We start from the raw sequence: 18,144 nt of genomic DNA, 5'->3' as shown, positions 1-18,144 counted from the left end.
ATTTTGAGATTGAGAGGTTCACATGTAATTTGTGTTAACAGTGACACAGGCAATTTAAAACAGGCAGAAGAAATATATTAAAGATGTGATTTTTAACACAAAGCATCAGTACTCTAAAAATAAAATTAGGAGGACAAGTGGAGGAAGAGGGGCTCTGCCTTCTGAGGTTGTTAGGTTAGTAATATCAAGGAATGCTTTTTTTTTTTTTCATGTGCCCTTAGGTAATTTGTAAGCACAGTTTTTCTATCACACTGTAGATAAGGAAAAATGTCCCTAACAGCCAATCAAATATAAAATAAATATGAAAAAGTAGAGCAAAAGCCAGGAATAAAAGGAACTACTGCTCATATTGAGACCCAATATACTAAAAAGGTACAAGATTTGTACTACAGGAGAAGGATTCCACACAATGGTATTTTGTGCATCCAGGTTAGTGTTACATATGACAATTAGATATAAAGCACTGAAGAGATGTTTACTATTGCCATCAAGACCAGATTGTACAGATACTGTGTATGACATTTACAAAGGAAGAAGACTCTCCTCACAGTCTAGCAGTTGATTTAAAGCAGCTAAGCTTGCACACACTGAGAACAATTTTTCAGTCATACATCAATAGACGTACGAGATTTACAAGGAGGAAATGGAGTTTTCTGTTATTCTAATTTTGATTTAGAGGTGATTTAGCATATTGCAGCTTTCAAGTCCTGCGAACAATTTTTCAGTCAGCTGAGATTAAAGTCCCTAGCAAGATTAATTGTAGAGTTGGGATTAAGAGATTTTATAAATCACTCAAATTCAAAAATAAAGCTAGCAGAGTACTAGGATAATGATAGACATATTCATATTGTATCAGCTACAGCTAAATTGAATTGACACTGTAATAGAATGAACACAGTCAAATATCTGAACAGAAGTTATTAATAAAGATTGTTCTTGATGAAAATGCAGACACCACCGCAGTGGCAATTCCTGGAGGGAGTGTTCACTTGAAGGGTATTCGTTTTTTCACAAACAACTGTATGAAAGACTGTGATATGGTTTCCTGAACTGTAAAGACTTCCTGTTCTGGAGGGACAGTATGGAGGATAATGAAATTAACCCCCTTCCTTTGACAATTATAGCGTACATAACGTTGCAGTGTTAATTTGTCGTGATGGCTGAACTTCAGAAGATCTCAGATCAAAGAAGTTTGCATACTTAGGGAATTACCGGTTTCTGAGGCGGACCAAAGATAAAAATATGGTGACTAAAAGATGTGATACAGCCTATCCATATGTATAGGTATAGGTATAGATACAGGTATATACCCACCCACAATAGACACACACATACATACAAAGGACATCTACCATGTATGTATAGCTACATACCCCATTCAATACCCTAGTGAAAGAGACAGAGTGAGAGCTTTCCTTTGTTAAAGCTAAAGGGAGAACTGTCTGAATCCATTAAGCATGAAAGGAAGAGAGTTAGCAGGAAAAAGAAATCTCAAAGGTATTTCTAAAAAAGGTTGAGAGGTCATTACGGCATTGGAGAAATATAAGGTTATTTCCTTGGCAGGCCATCTAAGTATTCTTGCTCATTTAAGTGGCTGCTCAAAACAGGCCACAACTTTCTCTAAGTCCACTGGACTACAGGGGAGACAATATAATTATGGGGTGAAGTCAAACCACACCTTATAAAATGTGTCCTGAGTTTGCGAGCCAAGACTGAAGTCTCATCAGCATCTGCTTTTAGCAGAAGGTGAGATCATGTGCATACACTGTGACTTGCTTTGTCTGTGGCACACCTTCTTCTTGCTTGGCATATCAGAAAACCAACGTAATGCTTTAAACATTAGAGGATACAACAGGAAGGAAAATAAGGATACTGTAGGCTGCTTGATTTCTTGCTGACTCAGCCAATTGGGTGCTCAGCTAATTTTCGCAGTGTTGCAGAAGCTTCCTTGCACTGGAAGCTAGGAAATGTTTTTAATTGATTAGAGCCTCCCAAAGAGCCACAGCTAATTTGTCAGTTCTCAGATGAGCTGTTCTAAAAATCTTGTTATCTGGTCATACAGATAAATTGCAGATAGTTTGGGATGACCCTCTGTCACTTCTCTTCAAGCTGCACCAGTCACAAGTACAGAACTTCTTTTAGAAGAAGAACTTTCCCCTCTACATGAGTATGCTGCAGTTGTGGGTGAGGCAAAATGCCATTGATTTAAAAGGAAAGCAGGGCTGAAAGGGTCAGTGACCTCTGGCTGGAAAAGTCTGGAGTCATGTTTCAAGGCATGAGACAAAGTTGAAAGACTGAAATAGATGGACTTCAAAGAGAGGGAAAAAACGAATATCATGAGAGCATATTATACCATGACTTACCACAGTTATTTTGTTGAAAAACAGCTTAATTTGACATTATGCTTATGACTTAACTTTAGAGAGAGGCTGACAGCTAAAGACAGACAGAAAGACAATTATTGATCTGCAGGGGAACAACTAGCTGGTGTGGACTAGAAGGGAAATCTGGTGGCAATGATGTTTAGGTGTACTAAACTAGGAACATAAAATGGACCACCTAGAGCAATTAGAGGATGTGAAGAACAGAGATAAAATTTTAAAATCTTAAGATACTGTTATGTTGAAGGCTAAAAAGGTGTAAAAAAATGAAGCAATCGATAAATAGCTTAAATCAAATTTTTGGATAGACATTTTTTCTTTGTTCAAAAAAAAAACCTGAATGGATGACTGATTTGGCTTCTTTTAAGTGATAAGGATAAGGCAGGAAAGCAAGTTAACTATCAAGAAGAATAAATGAAAATGGATTTCTAAATTTGTTAAAACCTCCAAATCATAGGTCCAAACTTCTTTTCTTCATGTGCAAACGTGCTCTCAGTTTTTCTTTAATTAAAGTTTTCCAGTATGCAACAGGGTGCCAAACAATCAGAATAAGTAACAGCAGGGTTTAGAGAAGGAAGGAGAATCCTTTAGAAAACATTCAAATCTTTGTATAATATAAACCAAATGATGGCTACACCATAAACATATTTCATTTATAATAATAAAAATAAAAGGCACTTAACATTATCCAGAGTTAACTTTCAATATATTTTTCTTACCTGAAAAACTATTTTTCCATTCCCGATATGCAAGTGCAACATACTCACATGACATACACATACACATACATGACAATGGAGTACACAACATCTGAGAATAGGTAAGGAAAATGGATTGTGGAAATCTTTCTGCTGATTTTAATAGGCTTTGGATTAGGCCCTGCAACAGTAACTGTGTTATGTGACATGGGCAATTGCCTTTGGAACCTTACGCTGGGTCAAGTAATTGCATCTGGGAAATACAGTTTCTGTTTCTTCCCAGGTCTTTGTGGTCACATCTTTGGAAGATCAATTTTGACAGTACTTATTTAAATGCTTCCTTACTTCATAGTAAAAGAAGGATAAAAGCGGTCCACAGAAATCTCAGGAGGAATGTATGAATTCAACCACAGCAACAAATTTGGGTTAGACTTTTTCTGTTACGCACTTACATGTTACCTTGCCAACATTCAGGAATACATTTTAAGTCTTTCTCAGTACATTCCACTGCTTTATATTTTTATCTCTAGGTTTTTTAAGATGATACAGCCACGACAAGTGGCAATATACTTCGAAAAAAATCTAAGATTATTTCTTCCCATGACCCTAAGAACTATGATTTTGAGAACAGCACCAAATATCACAAATCTGGCGGTGAAGTGGAAGAGATGTCAACACCCACTGACACAGATAGCACTCTACGGTGATTCCGTGTGTTATGTTCTACCTACTCAGCAAATTTCTTATGCTAGAAATAAGTGTTTGGAGAACATATGTAACTATCATTTTCCAACAATATTGACTGGCAGCAGTTACCTTATGACAAGTAGTCATCTTCCCACACTGGTTTATTCAAGGGACTTCCCAAAGTATTTTAGCTAGGAATCAATTTCATAGGGTCTGGAAAATACGTGTAATGAAATAGCAACAGTTTAGGAGTTCCTATAGCAGGTCTGAAGATAGGGGTTACTTACAGCAGTGACGTCAACCGACTTAAAGAAGAGTCTATGTGTACAAAGTATGTTAGTGAAATATTAGTTAAATCTGACACTAGTCCCCTGTGCACATGTGCTCCTTATTTTCTTACAGATAACAATTTCCCTCATCATAAATACTGGCCTTGTAATAATACAATATGGCATCAGCAACTCTCTTATTCTTTATCAAGCAATACATTTTTATATGATTTATATGCACACATTTCTTACAAAGACAGTTGGAATCAAGATAAGGGCAGACAAAAGATCTATCGCAAAGCAGGATAAGAACCTCCTCTTTGCTTGATATTTCATTAATAAGCAATGCACGGCTGCATTACTCATGTCTCAGAATAATACAGTCACCAAATGCAACTGAGTGTGGACTGCAAAAGTCTTTACCTCATGGTGAAAAAGCAAATTGGACCTTCACCTTCCGCTTTGAAAGGATGCCTATTGCATATGTTGCCTCAAAACTGAACAGCTACAACTGAGAGAAGGACAAAAGTTGCCCTTCGAACTTGTACTTTATATGTAGTCCTTTACAAATTAGGTTTGGATTTTTGAGAGAGCTTCAAGTTGTATTTTATAACCAATAAATCCATTCTGTGGATATGCCAATATCCACTAAATAATTCTCTCTTTTAATTTGCTGGAGGGCTGAGTGTAACTCTTGCACTGCAACTGCTACAAACAAACCAAGCCAAGGAAAGAGGCAAAGGAAAGAGACCTGTCAAGATGGAAATCCACACAGCAAGTGCGAAGGCCAAAATGGTGGGGGCTGGGAGGGAGGATCGAACAAGGCAGGGCAAGGGAGCATCGCTGGATCTCAGCGTACCCAAAGCTTTATCTAACCGAACCAGCAGCTAGGACTTATAAAGTCCAAATTAGTATTTCACTGTGCAATTACACTTATCTAAATCAGAGAATTTGTAGTCACCAAGGTGTACCAACCCCTGTAATGCTTGTCATGACCTCACAACTGCAACACCAGAAATGGGAAAAGAAGTTAGACCATCTCTAACACTGCTGGAGAATGCAGTTTCGTCCCATCTTTAGGTCACTAGTTGGGGAAGTGCAATTTATAGAACGGCAAATGTTTTGAATTCACATCTCTTTTTTGTTTTTGCTTTTTGTTTTTTAATTTTTCTGGCAATATCAACAATGTTAACTGCTATAAAAATTATTAATGCGGTATTAAAATTCTGTTTATAAATGCTTCTCTTTCAGTCGTCTACTCCCAGTAATTAAGTAGGAATCAACTATTCTCTCTTTTAACACAACCCGCTTCTGTCATAGGCAAACATGGCATATTAACCCTTTCCTAAGTGTGTCAAAAGGAATGTAATTTTTTCCTCCATAACTCCTCCTGCAGAACTGTCCCAGAACCTCACTCTCCCCACTTGTAAGATGATCAATTAAACTCTTTTCACTTTGTTTCAGAAGACAGGCCTATCAATTTATCTGATTCTATTAATAGCCCTGCTGGGTAAATTTTCCAGTTTCCATGAGTGTTACTGACCACAGATGTCAAGAATTGCACTGAGTGTTCTCGATAGAGTGCTACAAGTGTTTTGTAGATGAAACTGATAATTCCTTACATTTCCTTACAGGAAATACCACGTGATGCATCTTATGGCTGTATTTACCCTTGTTACAGATGAATTAGACTGGCAGTTTATAATAATCCTGTGATCAACCAATACAGCCCCATTTGACCCCCTCCTTCAGAAATTATTGCTACTGGTAATTGATGACACTTTGCACTACTACATTTCACCCCATTTCTGTTTTGCCAGCCCTTAAAATCCCTAGATTTCTCCTCTGTGCATTCTGAGCCTATCCCTTATGGGTGATGATCTCCCAGCTTCATGTCATTGGCACAGTTCTTTGGTACATTTCTACATTTGTGGTTACTGTCATTACTGACAGCCTTAAAAAAGGAAACCATATGGAATTCTACAAATCATTGTCTTTCCATTCAATTGCTTGTCTTTGCTGCTGCATTTCCGCAATCTTCAAGAAAAATGATGTAAAGCAATCAATTATAACTTCATGAACAGCAGAGTATTTTGCATCTGCAGAAGCAATTTTCATGGGGTAGTGCAAAAAGGCGTGTATTTTGTCAGACTGCCACATTCACATTGGTGAATGATAGGAGTCAACAGGAAAGATTAAGTATCATCAGCTGCTTACAAAGGGTGTAATTCAAGTAATAAATGCTTTCATACTAGAAACAAACCTAAATCAAGCAAATAACTGCTAGAAGTTATGTAACCATTCGCTAAATAAATCTGTACCTGTCCAAGCATACAGGAGACATGCAGGAAAATCTTAGGCAGTTATTCAAAATCTTTCCGTCAAAAAATACTCAGTTTAAATGTTCATTACCTCCTTCAGAGTCTTATATTTCAACCTACAGTTGTACACCAACATACACATTAAAAAATATCACAAGGAGTGGATTCCTAGCAGACTTTTAATATCCTCCTACTAACCTTAGGTGGTTTAAAAGGATAGTCCGGTGAAAAGGTAATGTCAAGGAAGAAAACTCCACCTTCATATACAGACCCTGGAGGCCCCAGTATAGTTGACCTCCATTCATAAATGTTGTCTCCTTTGGGTCCAGCACTAAAATAGAAAACAAAAATATAACATAACAACCACATACAAGTAAGAATATCCATCCATCAGTTATACGCTACTAATAGTAGTGCAACAACACTAGACGTTAAAATTACGTATGTTCATTAAGTCAGCCTGGGATAACACATGTAACTGGTGTCCTTAGCTCTGTCAGTGAACTGATACATTCAGCAGGAAAGAAGTATTAAAATCACTGATTCATAAATTATTCAAATAAATACAGAAAAAGTCCCGATTGCCTTATCTCAAATATTTTAGTGGGCACATGTGCAGTATTTACAGTACAAGGATACAGAGACTTGGCTGAGATATCTTGTCACTGTCTTGCCTTACAAGCTGGCCTATTTTCACCTACCTCCTCATCCACCTACCTCCTCAGTCAGCTGCAGTGTAATTGCACACATTATCATACAGCACATGCTGTACTAAACACTTAGCACTGTATAAATGACCTTGTAGCTGCACTTTCTAAGTCACTATCCTAAGCACTCCAGTCTCCAGTATAGAAGGCTGCTTTACTCTGCAATCGTTATACTAGCTAAAAAAATTATAAATAGAAAGCAGGTTAAACTGTAGGATTATGCTAATTCAAATTCATCATTTAAAAACACAGCACTGAAACAACATTTAAAATGTCCAAAACATAGTCCCATATGTGGAAAAAAAAATTATCTCTCTCACCTGCATTGTTAATTCCTGGAGAAAGCAAAATAAAAACTAATAAAGTTCTTGGGCATTACTCTTCTATAAGCCAAAACCGTCCTTTTTCACACAGTACAATGCTTGTCCAGGGAAAGATATATTTTACTCAGGGTGGCCTCTTAAGGAAACTGCAGATTTCTTTTCAGTTCCCAGCCAACTGATACAAGTCACTGATGCAGGATCCGAATTTTAATCAGGATCAATTGGGATGGTGACTATCTGGCTAATATTTTTCACAGGAAGGCAGTGTTGGTAGATTTTTCAAATAAATGATGCAGTATTTTCTTAAAGCATTTTTTGCGAAACAATTCTTGTTACGTTTGCGATAAAGATTTCCGCAGTATGCAGGGGTTTGTGAAACAACCCTGTGTGCAGAACAGATGAAAGCTCTTGGCTATGCTCCATGCCTCACAATGTACCCAAGGCATACAATTATTATACGACATCATGTCATGTTCACTGCTCAACTATTCATTTTGTTCACTGAAAGTTAATAAAACCCTCTTTCACCTGAAATTCCTTGGGCTCCCTTCATTAAAACTTCTGACTGCATGATTCCCTGCATACAACTGAGTGACTTAGTACTGTGCAGTGTAGTTCATTAGTCATGGTACCTACATCAATTTCCTATAATAGCTGTTAATGCTTCTTGGCTTTCTAAATGACATGCTTTCGTAACAAAAACGGGTTACAGAGAATATAATATTATGGAACATTCATTTTATATCAGCCTCAGTAACAAAACTGGCAATTGTTTTAAAGATAAAATCTGGCTTTTAAAGTATCACAGTGACAAAAGTGCTGCCATCCATTCATCCATCCACATTTCGCAGTGTCTATACTACATCAGGTTGCTAGCTGCCAAACAAATTTAATTTACCCAGCTCTCAGTTTGCGTTAACCTTTGAATAATAAAGCACAGCTCAGACTGCTGTAAGAAACAAACCAGAGAATGAATAATTAAAACACCTCCACTGCCTTTAGAAAGACCAAGCCCAAGTCAACAGGGAAGGTTTAATTGTGACTGAACTAGGCATTAAGGGGCTAATTGAACTCTTTATAAGCCCAGATGAATGCGGGACTACACCACTGCCATGGTATACAAGGTTCACAGAAAGTAAAGCCCTAAAAAATCAGGCAATTAATTCAAACAGAAAGGCAAGAAGTAAGGGCAGTCTAAATCTTACAGAAAAAACCCTATAATATGTGGAAGAAATCCTTTCCCATTTTCTGCAGGAAAACGTTCTAATACTTGGAGAAGCAGTGACTCGGTTGACGCCAGCAGGTTAAAATGGAAGGGATATAAATGTCAGTCCCAGAGAAATGGTTGGAAATAGCAAGTAACCAAAGAAATCTTCGTCAGCATTAGTATTCATTTAGCCAGCAGAGGATGGCTGGGCCCTTTATGGGATTGAGGGAGGTCGACTTTTTTGATCAGATGCTAGAACTGTCTCTGATAGTGGCATTTTCATAACTTATATTAATTTTATTTGTTTTGCCTATTTGTTTAATTGCATTAACATTTGAAATGAGCATTCATTAATTAAAATAGTTGGAAAACGCTCCATCTGCCAGTTGAACTGTTTCGGCACGTCCAGCTACAAGCCCAGTCTGATCACATTCTACGGATGCTGATTAACATTAATTGAAGGTTTTCTTTGCAAATGAGAGATGAAGCTTTATTAAGTATTATTATTAATTTAAAGAATAGCTTGAATTGTATGGAGTGTGGGAAGACTGCTGTTATCGATGTTTGCCTGTTAGAGTGCTTGCTGGCACCGAGGCTGTTCAGCCGATGCAAAATACCGATTCATGTGCGCAGTCAACAGCTGGTATTAAGGGCAACAGCATGCACAAGCGTAACATATTTTCACTTGCACATTAATAATACAAAAAGTTTGACAGGTGTGTTATCCTTGTTTCTCTTCTCTCCTAATTGTTAAACCTTTTATTTATCCACATTATTGGCAACAAGAATGACAACTCTTCAGGCTTCACCAGAGAAAATTCCCATACGTGCAAGCCCTCAGCCAGAGCCTTATTCTATAGGGTTTATAATGCAAGAGAATTTAATTGCCCATCTCGCTATATGGATATCTGCCCGGCACACTGAAGCCCAAATGTTTTACATTCAGTGTGATTTATATTCCAGCTCTAATAATGTTACTGGCAACTAAATCACAGATCTCAAAGAAAGTAAACTAAACATCCCAGTGCCTGAAATTATGTTATCTTTGGAAGGACAGATTCAGATATGCACCCGCTCGGCAAAGGGCAGACTAAATCTGTCTTGAACTGAACTGACCCAGAGCCGGAGCACATACGTGCTGCTCGCCACTAACCTAGTGCTATATCAGCCAGCTTCAGGGGGAGAAATAATGATGGCTCTAGCAGCTTCAGGTGGAAACAGCTGAATTATAAAGATAAGGTGGTTAGGAGAGGGACAGATCTGCTGTCAGATATGCTGGCAGATCAGCAGCTCGGCCTCCAAACATGAGCCCTGATTCTTAACCCCTAGCGACGGTGCAGAGTAAAGAAAACAATGAGCCAAATGAGAAGAAAGCTGTGTTATTCTGGAGCTGGTTCTCCAAACGTTTCCGGCGTATCTTTCAGGTGGGAATTGTAACATAGGACTGAGGAGGTGCAGCTGAGCATGAAGGCTCATGGGACAAAGTTATCAATGGCTTGTCAAGAGATAGCTCTCTCCTGTCATTAATCTCTTAAAACTGATGATACACTCCACAGAATACTGTCTATTTTACCCGTTGGGGGAGCTTTGCTCACTGGAAGAGCTGGGGGTGTGTGGACATCAAGCCAGTCTTATTCAGCCTCTTTTAGAATGACATCAGTGTGGATATACAAAACTAAGGACAAAGAAGTCATCACACGTAAAACAGTCCCCTTTGTATTTATTCTCCTTTGCACCTCCTAATATAGCTCAATTCTATCACTGCTTCCAACACATATAGTTGCAGGTGAAATGTATGCACGTGGGTTATAGTTAGTAGCAAAATACTTCAAATGCTACTATAACAATCCATTTTACTTTAAATATGCTTAATATATTGAGTATTTTCTATTCCCTCAACAACTTTTAGGCAGGCAGTCACTTGAAAGTAGTGCTGCTAAAAGCTGCTCGTCCAGTACAATCTTTATAAACACCAAGCTTTGACTGCATTTGGAGCATACTACAATACTCAATTTAAAATGACGTATCAGTAAATTAACAGCAGAGCTGTACGAAAACTACAGCATCTATGAGACATACTGTTAAAAAACTATCTAGAGAAGTAATGAAAACAGTGTTGATTTTTAGTTTCATCAGAGCTCTCATTTTTATAGAAACGTACTCAATTTCCAGAGCCTAACTCAAAAAAGTGAAACTACAAAAGGCCAAAGAAACATCTCACATGTTTATCAATAAGTCATATGGAATAAATTGATCAAAATAAAGAAATGGAAAGATTCTCCTTGGGCCAGGTGAGTTTAAGTTTATTTTCATCCTTCCCTTTTAGAACAAGGCGATTAAAGCGAAAACAGGATATTATATGGCATTCGTTTTTATTATTGTTTTATCTAATCTGAATTGTATTAACACACAAAAACACATATCAGACCTAGGGCTTCCTTGTATTAAGTGCAGCTCAAGGAGGATGCAGATCCTCTGAACTATCTACAGTAATACATGAAAGCAGAAGGAAGAGGAATACAAGGAAGTCTCTTCCTCTTGCTTTCCTTTTATTACAAGGAGCCTTGACTTCACGATTTAAGAGGTTTCCCTCTGAGGAGAGAAGCTCACCGCAGAATTATCTCCTTTTATACGACATACAACGCAATTTCTTGCAATCCTCTGTTTCTCGCACATCTAACAGTTATGCTGGAGCAGATCCTGCCTCTAGCTGCCCTTAGTGAATGCTTCTGGGAAGCCACTTGCCCAGAGGGCAAAGTAGATACAAAAGTACTGGAAGATGAGTGAAATAATTTAAGAGCCCAGCTGGTGAGGGAAGAGGATGGATGTGACAAAACAGAAGACTGCAGATTCAGGTTTCAGTGAGATATGTCTCCCGAGAAACTCACAGGAAGCCTCATTAAAATAAACCCAACACATATCCCTGCTCTCTGTTTTGAATACGTTGCCCATACTGAAACTGGTCCTGAGCAGGAGTGTGGTGGCTTTGGCTTGTACCACCAGCGTGTCTCAAGTGACACACCACCGAGGAGGAGCTCAGTGCTGTCCCTATGCCTGGGCTTTGCCACCCAACCAGCAGTGGAGCCGTGCTGGCAAAGTGGCTGCTGGATAATCTCAATTTGGGAAGAAGTCAGCCAGCAAGCTGTGCTGAAGCTGGCATCACGAGGTGCCTCTCAGACTCACCGGCACACCAAGGCCAATTGTGTTCAACCAAATGCACAAACAGTACCATTGGGAGGTACTGGCATCATGCCTCCATGAGCAGCTGGAGCTCCCACCATCCACTTTCCCCTCTGTGTCTCCTTGGCTTCAGGATAGATACAGGCAGCGCCAGCAACACTGGCCACCTAGCTAATGGTCACCTGTTGTGCTGCTTCTCCTCTTCTGCCAGTTCTCTCCTCTCTCCATTTTGGAAGCCCACTTGACCTACCACGTCTAGAGTTTTCACCCCCTTCTCTTCCCTTGCTACTGAGAATTCTTCCTAAAAGCCCTCTTTTCTCTTCCCTGCCTGAGGGACTCTCTCTCTGCATGGTGGTGATTCATTGGTCTTTCTTCACGGAGGACCCTTCGTCCCCTTGGGTACATGCAGATCTCTGTCCCCCTGACATGCCCTTTGTTTTCTCTCATCAACAGGTATCAATGCATTCTGCAGTTTTTTAGTCTTTCTCCAGAAAGGAGGAGGGTGTGGAAAGCAGTGCAGGGGGATTTTAATTCAGTACAGCAGTTTACTCATTTTGTTTCTTTCCTTCCCTGTTGCCCTTCTTCTGAGCCATAGAAAATGAAGAGCAAGCAGAGAAAATGAAGAGCAAGCAGAGCGGGTGCTGCAGCAACAGTGGGGTGGAGAAGGGAAAGGGAGTCACAGCTGCTTACCCAGATGCTACAGTGATATCAGTAGGTACTTTTATAAATGTATGTAATAAACAGTTGCCACAGCAGCCAAAGGAATACATTTCTACAAAGCAAAAACAAAGAGATAGCAGCAAGCACTGAGACTGCCTGTGGCAATGGGCACAGTTGTATGGCTAATAACACCTCTGCTATGAATAAAATTATCAGGCTAGTTTCTGAGCAGTAAAATCAAAGAACTCTTAAAAGAAATAAACTGCTTCAGAATTAGGGAGAAGTGCTGTAGTTTGGCTATAATATTGATGGCTTAAACCTTCACCAAGACACAACCCCCTACCCAAAAACGTCACTTTGGAATGTATAGCTTTTTCATTTCCTTTTTTCTTGAAAATCTTCTGAAAACTCCTAAAATCTTCTTTGCTTTTTTTTTTTTTTTTAAATTTATCTCCATCTCACTTCCTTCACCTACATGGTCCAAAAAGTGTCATTAAAAATACTGGAAGATGCTGACAGTTCTTACTGGTTTCCATCTAGACCAGAGCTGGAGATTTTTCAGCACCAAATTCTAGGCCCAAGAACTCTGAATTAGTCTGAGAAAATTATTAAAAAACATATATATTTTAAAAGACTTTTTCACTTTAAATAGATGTTATATGCAGTCCAGAAGCTTGACTTCATAGGATCTAACACTCTCAAATTTGGGTCTATGCTAGATCCAGTATTTTTGGTCATCCCGCAATACTACTGGGAATTTATGTTGTATGTATACTGGAATACCAGCATAATTAGAAGAGATAAGCATGATTTTGAGGTATGTATGCTTCATTAGACTTATTTTTCATAATGGAAACTGAGGGTGAAGTGATAGGTCTTTTTGACCTGTCACTCAGTCTTTGGCAGAAACACAAACTTCAGATAAATCCCTTATACCACTTAGCTTTCATTATAGTGACAGACTTCAGCTGAAAACTGTTGATCAGTCTTTCTTCCAGTTCAAGATTACTTTTGTGATTGAGAGACCACCTTTCCTCAAGAAACTTAAAAAACTAAGAACCTTTAGGCAAGCAGAGAATAAAGATATCAGGATGTTTCTCTAACTGATATTTACAATGCCTTCAAAGTGGTTATATCCTGCTTTCATCAAATGTTATTTACGGATGCTAGTCACCATTTTCACCTACACTTGGGAATCAACCTGTTTGTGGTAAACGCTGTCGGAAAAAAATCTAGGCCAACTGATCCCAATGAACTGTCAAGGGAACAGCAATGCATGACTATGTAAAACTAACTATTCCTTGTTATACTTACTAAGAGCAATTGATTCAGTATGGTATGGCCTTGTTTCATTGTTAGTCTTCTTTTTAGCAAGGTGTTTCTCAGAGCTACATTTGTCATTAAACTTGATATGCAGTTTATACTTTGTGGCTTCCTACCATTGTGACAAACCCACCGTACTCTAGGTCAATGTGCCAAAGGTTTGTATGAGGCAACTTCTCTTTTTTCTTGAGATTCTCCTTCTATGCCTGCCTGTTGCTGGAGCCATTAAAAATTATTAAGGAAATCTGAAGCACAGATTCTCTCCTGCTGAAGCTATGTTGTGTTTAAAATTCATGAGTTTTGGCCACAATAAAAATAACACATAGATTAAGAACAAAGTGAATGTCACTTAGTTGACTTTATTATTCACTTCTAAGCAATACCACTATAAATTATTAAAAGTATTCTAGCATTTTGGTAGACTGGCATTATTCAGAGAGTACTTCGAGGCTTTTATTCTCTAAAGTCCTGCCTTCAGAGCCTCCCTGAGATAGAAACCCTCATGAAGGGAACCATTTCTTAATACATAAAACAGTTATTTATATTATAGTATCTACAGCAATTTATTCATTGCAAACACCATTACACAGTGCATGATCACAGCATGCTGAGTATTCACAATGAGATTTAAAAATGGCAATTTTGTTAAGTATACTCCACTTTGTTCAGCTGAACAAAATTACATAAAACCCTTCATAGAACGCTTTCCTTGTTCTATACTGGAAACAATGCTTTGCCTACTGTTATGTAATATATCATATCTGTTGACCTGATTCCCTTTTGCCGTGTCTTTTTCTTTAAAAAGTAACCATCAGCTGCAGTTACATCTCTTTTACACCATCGGAAACAGACTGAATTGTTTAAATAAGACAAAATATTCATCTATCTGATTTGCTTCTACGGTAAATTCTTTCAAGCATGATTTATAACCATATTCTACCAAACTAGCAACTAGGAATGAAAAAACTACAAATAAATTAATAGATATTTCGGAGATCTCTTAATATGAATTCCAACCTTGCAACTTGTCCCGTGATTTTATTTCTTTGCAATTCCCAACTTGCCCCTCCTTGAATCTTTTTCCTTCTCAATATTATAAATCATTTGTCAAAATGTAATTACTTTTTAATTTTATGACACTTCTCCTTACCTGAAACAGCTGTAATCTAACATTATATCTTTCTAAGTTAAACAAAAAACAACACAAAACAGTGAGGTAACAATATCAGGCATTATATATTAAAATTCTAAAGGATGAGGTGACTGAGTGTGGACAGATAGCACAGAAACCCCATGGCAGCTGGAAGATTTAAGAGCTGTGGTAGGGAAGAAAGCATTCTTTAAAATAGAATTGCCTTTTTCGTTTCTGTGGAAACCTTAGAGGCAGCACAGGAGAGAAAGGTGGTCAGGGCTAAAGCAGACCAGCTCAAACATACTAGAAAGACTTGTAAATCATGTGTGCAATACGTTGAAAGCTTTGGACTTGAAATCCTTTTGATATGTTGATTTGATCATTTATATAAAAATGTTTCCAAATTCCTGCTCATCATCAGAAGTTATTTGAAAATATCACGGACAATGTATTAGCAATGGATGCATCAGCCAAACTGTAACTAATATCTCCTTCACTTTCTGATGAAAAAGTACTTACTCCAGGAATTCACTGCTAAGACAGCTGGAAGACCTCAGGTCAAGAGTTGGCTCGAGTTTTCAGCTTCTGAGGTGAGAGACTCCAGATTGTTTAAGCTGGGTGCATTAACACAGAGCACTGCATCCTGGCTCACTACAAGGGTAATGGGTCCTCTGCACATAACGGAGGTCAAGAGCAAGTAGACGAAATAGGGAAAACAAGGTACTCGTGTCACTAAAAATAGAGCACATCCTCAGTTTCGCATTATCTTAAAATTAAAAATTGTATCAGAAATATTATGGTATGTAATTTCATATCATCTGCTTCATATATTCATGAATATAGGTATTTTACAATAATATTTACAAAATGAGCTTTAGAGAAGAAGCACATCAGGCCCATTTTGAGGCCTATCTATAACATTTATATCTTGCCTGCCATTACAGTATCCAGTGGAATACAGACTGAGACTTTCACTCTTTTTCCATTTATGGTGACGGAATATAAAATGTGAACTGACTTTGCTAACTACTTATGTAAAGCTTCATAAACTGATTGACTGTTCAACTTTCAGTACTCCTGATTTTCTCATACAGCTTATACTTCGTTTGACATATAAATGACAAAGGATTTCCAGGCATGGGAATGGAATTGCCAGCTATTCCTATTATATATAAGCATACACATATATTCCTATAATATATAAGCTTATATATATATTCCTATATAAGCATAAAAAGGAGATATTTTCGTAAAAGTCCATTCATCGTGACTAAGTTAATATTCGCCCTTCTCTATGGAGGCCAATAGGGGAACCTTTTTATAAAGACCTCATTTTAGTAGTCTCCAGAAAACCTGGCGCATATCAGTTCAGACTAATAAGTCTATTAACTTTGGTGTCCAACCTCAGCACAAAAGACGATTTTATACTTTGTTTAATATATGCAATCAGAATATAACTATGCTTTTGGGGAAAATTATTATTTCTGCCACCTCCAATACATTAAAACTCCAAAAGATCTGACTTCCTTTAACATATGGATTTTTTTCTTCTTCTTATTGGCCATTAAATTATAAAATTAAGTAAACAAAATAGTTATGTTCCCATACATTTCTTTATTAAACGCAAAATTTCCTTAGCAAGGCACCATCAAATACTGGAAACATGCAAGGTGGACATATAAGAAATGTTTAAAGTCCTATACAAAAAAGACCTCTAAAGTATCTTACTTTAAAAAAAATTAGAGTAAGGATACTCTGGAGTACTCAGCCATTTCAGTAACTGAGAATTATTCATACAGGATGACTTATAACATATGTACACATACATATTATTATGAATCCTATAAGCAAGACAGTAATATTTGTCAATGTCTGTGTATTCTCTGTTCCTCAGGAAGATGGTTCTATGTCAGCACCAGTCCTTGTGGCTTTCCTCTTTTTTTGAAATGATTTTTCAAACTGCCCATAAAAAGGTTTGATTTGCTCCTGACTGTCATCTTTAATATCATGTCTATGGGTAGTTGCCTAAAGTAATCAAAAAAAGTGGCCTGATTTATTTGCACTTTATTCTGAGATTTCCTTCTGTGAAGTTTTAGAGAAGACAGTCTCTACATATAAGCTGCTTGCAAAACTCTCCCAACATATTAATGAGGGAAAGTAATGAGAAGAGAAAGAATTAAAGAAGTGAGTATTTACAGAGAGTTCTCAAACACACCGTACAGCCAACAATTGTAACCAACTATTCTCCTGCTCTGCCCATCCTGCAAACAGAGGAACAAACTTGAATACAGACTTCCCTAATTTTAGTAAGAAATTCACAACATGCTTACGTGCTAAATGCCTGCTTATATGAGGAAACAACTCTACATTATGGCATAGCTTAACTAACATGATGTTAAACACATTATAAAACAAGTCATTTCCTCCCAAGTAAACAAGCCTATAAAGCCAACAGGCACAGAAAAAGGAAATTTGATTCTGAAATCCATATACTTCAAAAGCAGATTCCTTTTATTTAGTCAATTTAGTTAAGAGGCTGTCTTATTTCTCCAGATCACTGGTAAACAAAAGAAAATGTATTTGGAAATTGTTGGCAAACTAACACACTTTCACATTTGTTCTCACAATTGGAGCCATAGATCCAAGGTGAAAGAAATCTTAGAATGTCTCAACTTTCTACTGAGACAGATCACCCATGCTGCAGGCTACAAGCTGACTTTTTGAAACAAAAAATTACTGGCAATTTTCTTTGCCATGTCTGCGTGGACTGACGAATTTATACCCCTGGACTAACTGCATTAAAGATAGGGAGACCTGGCAGAATCTCAGAGAGGGCTTTAAGGGAGGCTGTGACCCGAGATCGCGGACCATCCTACTTCACAGAATATTTTCAAGATGTTTCAAGAACCCCATCTCTTGGTGTGCGGGACTTATTTGGATCCACGACAGTGTAAACAGAAAAAATAACATGCAGAAGTTTCTCATTTTTTCAGGCTGGATAATTTTCTCATAACATCTTCTGAGAGAGGCTCTGAGGCCAAAAGCAGATTTACGTTGGATAGACCTTGGTATTGTCAGTAAGCTCAGTGTATCTGAGGTTGGGGATAAATTCTCACACACTCAGACTATGGAGTCACCAAGTGACCTTGTCAGATCTGCCAGCAGTCCCAGAAACCCTGACTATGCCACCGCCTTGGCTATAAGAAAGGTGGCTTTCTAACTTGTTTCTCAATAACGGTGAGGTGATTTAGGACAA

At 37.9% G+C, this 18,144-nt stretch overlaps 1 protein-coding gene across 4 annotated transcripts in view; it reads right to left on the bottom strand.

Annotated features, from left to right (window-relative positions):
• Positions 1–18,144, bottom strand: part of LOC104142724 (ubiquitin-conjugating enzyme E2 E2) — a 213,326-nt gene that overhangs the window by 34,259 nt on the left and 160,923 nt on the right. For all 4 annotated transcript variants that reach the window (XM_068935414.1, XM_068935415.1, XM_068935418.1 and 1 more), the window contains exon 4: positions 6,555–6,687. In XM_068935414.1, coding sequence (XP_068791515.1) covers positions 6,555–6,687 — 133 coding nt within the window. The remainder of the gene's footprint in view (positions 1–6,554; positions 6,688–18,144) is intronic.

This window comes from Struthio camelus, chromosome 2 (genome assembly GCF_040807025.1).
Source record: "Struthio camelus isolate bStrCam1 chromosome 2, bStrCam1.hap1, whole genome shotgun sequence".
In the NCBI taxonomy this organism is placed as follows: Eukaryota; Metazoa; Chordata; class Aves; order Struthioniformes; family Struthionidae; genus Struthio; species Struthio camelus.
This window is presented reverse-complemented; position numbering and strand designations above follow the sequence as displayed.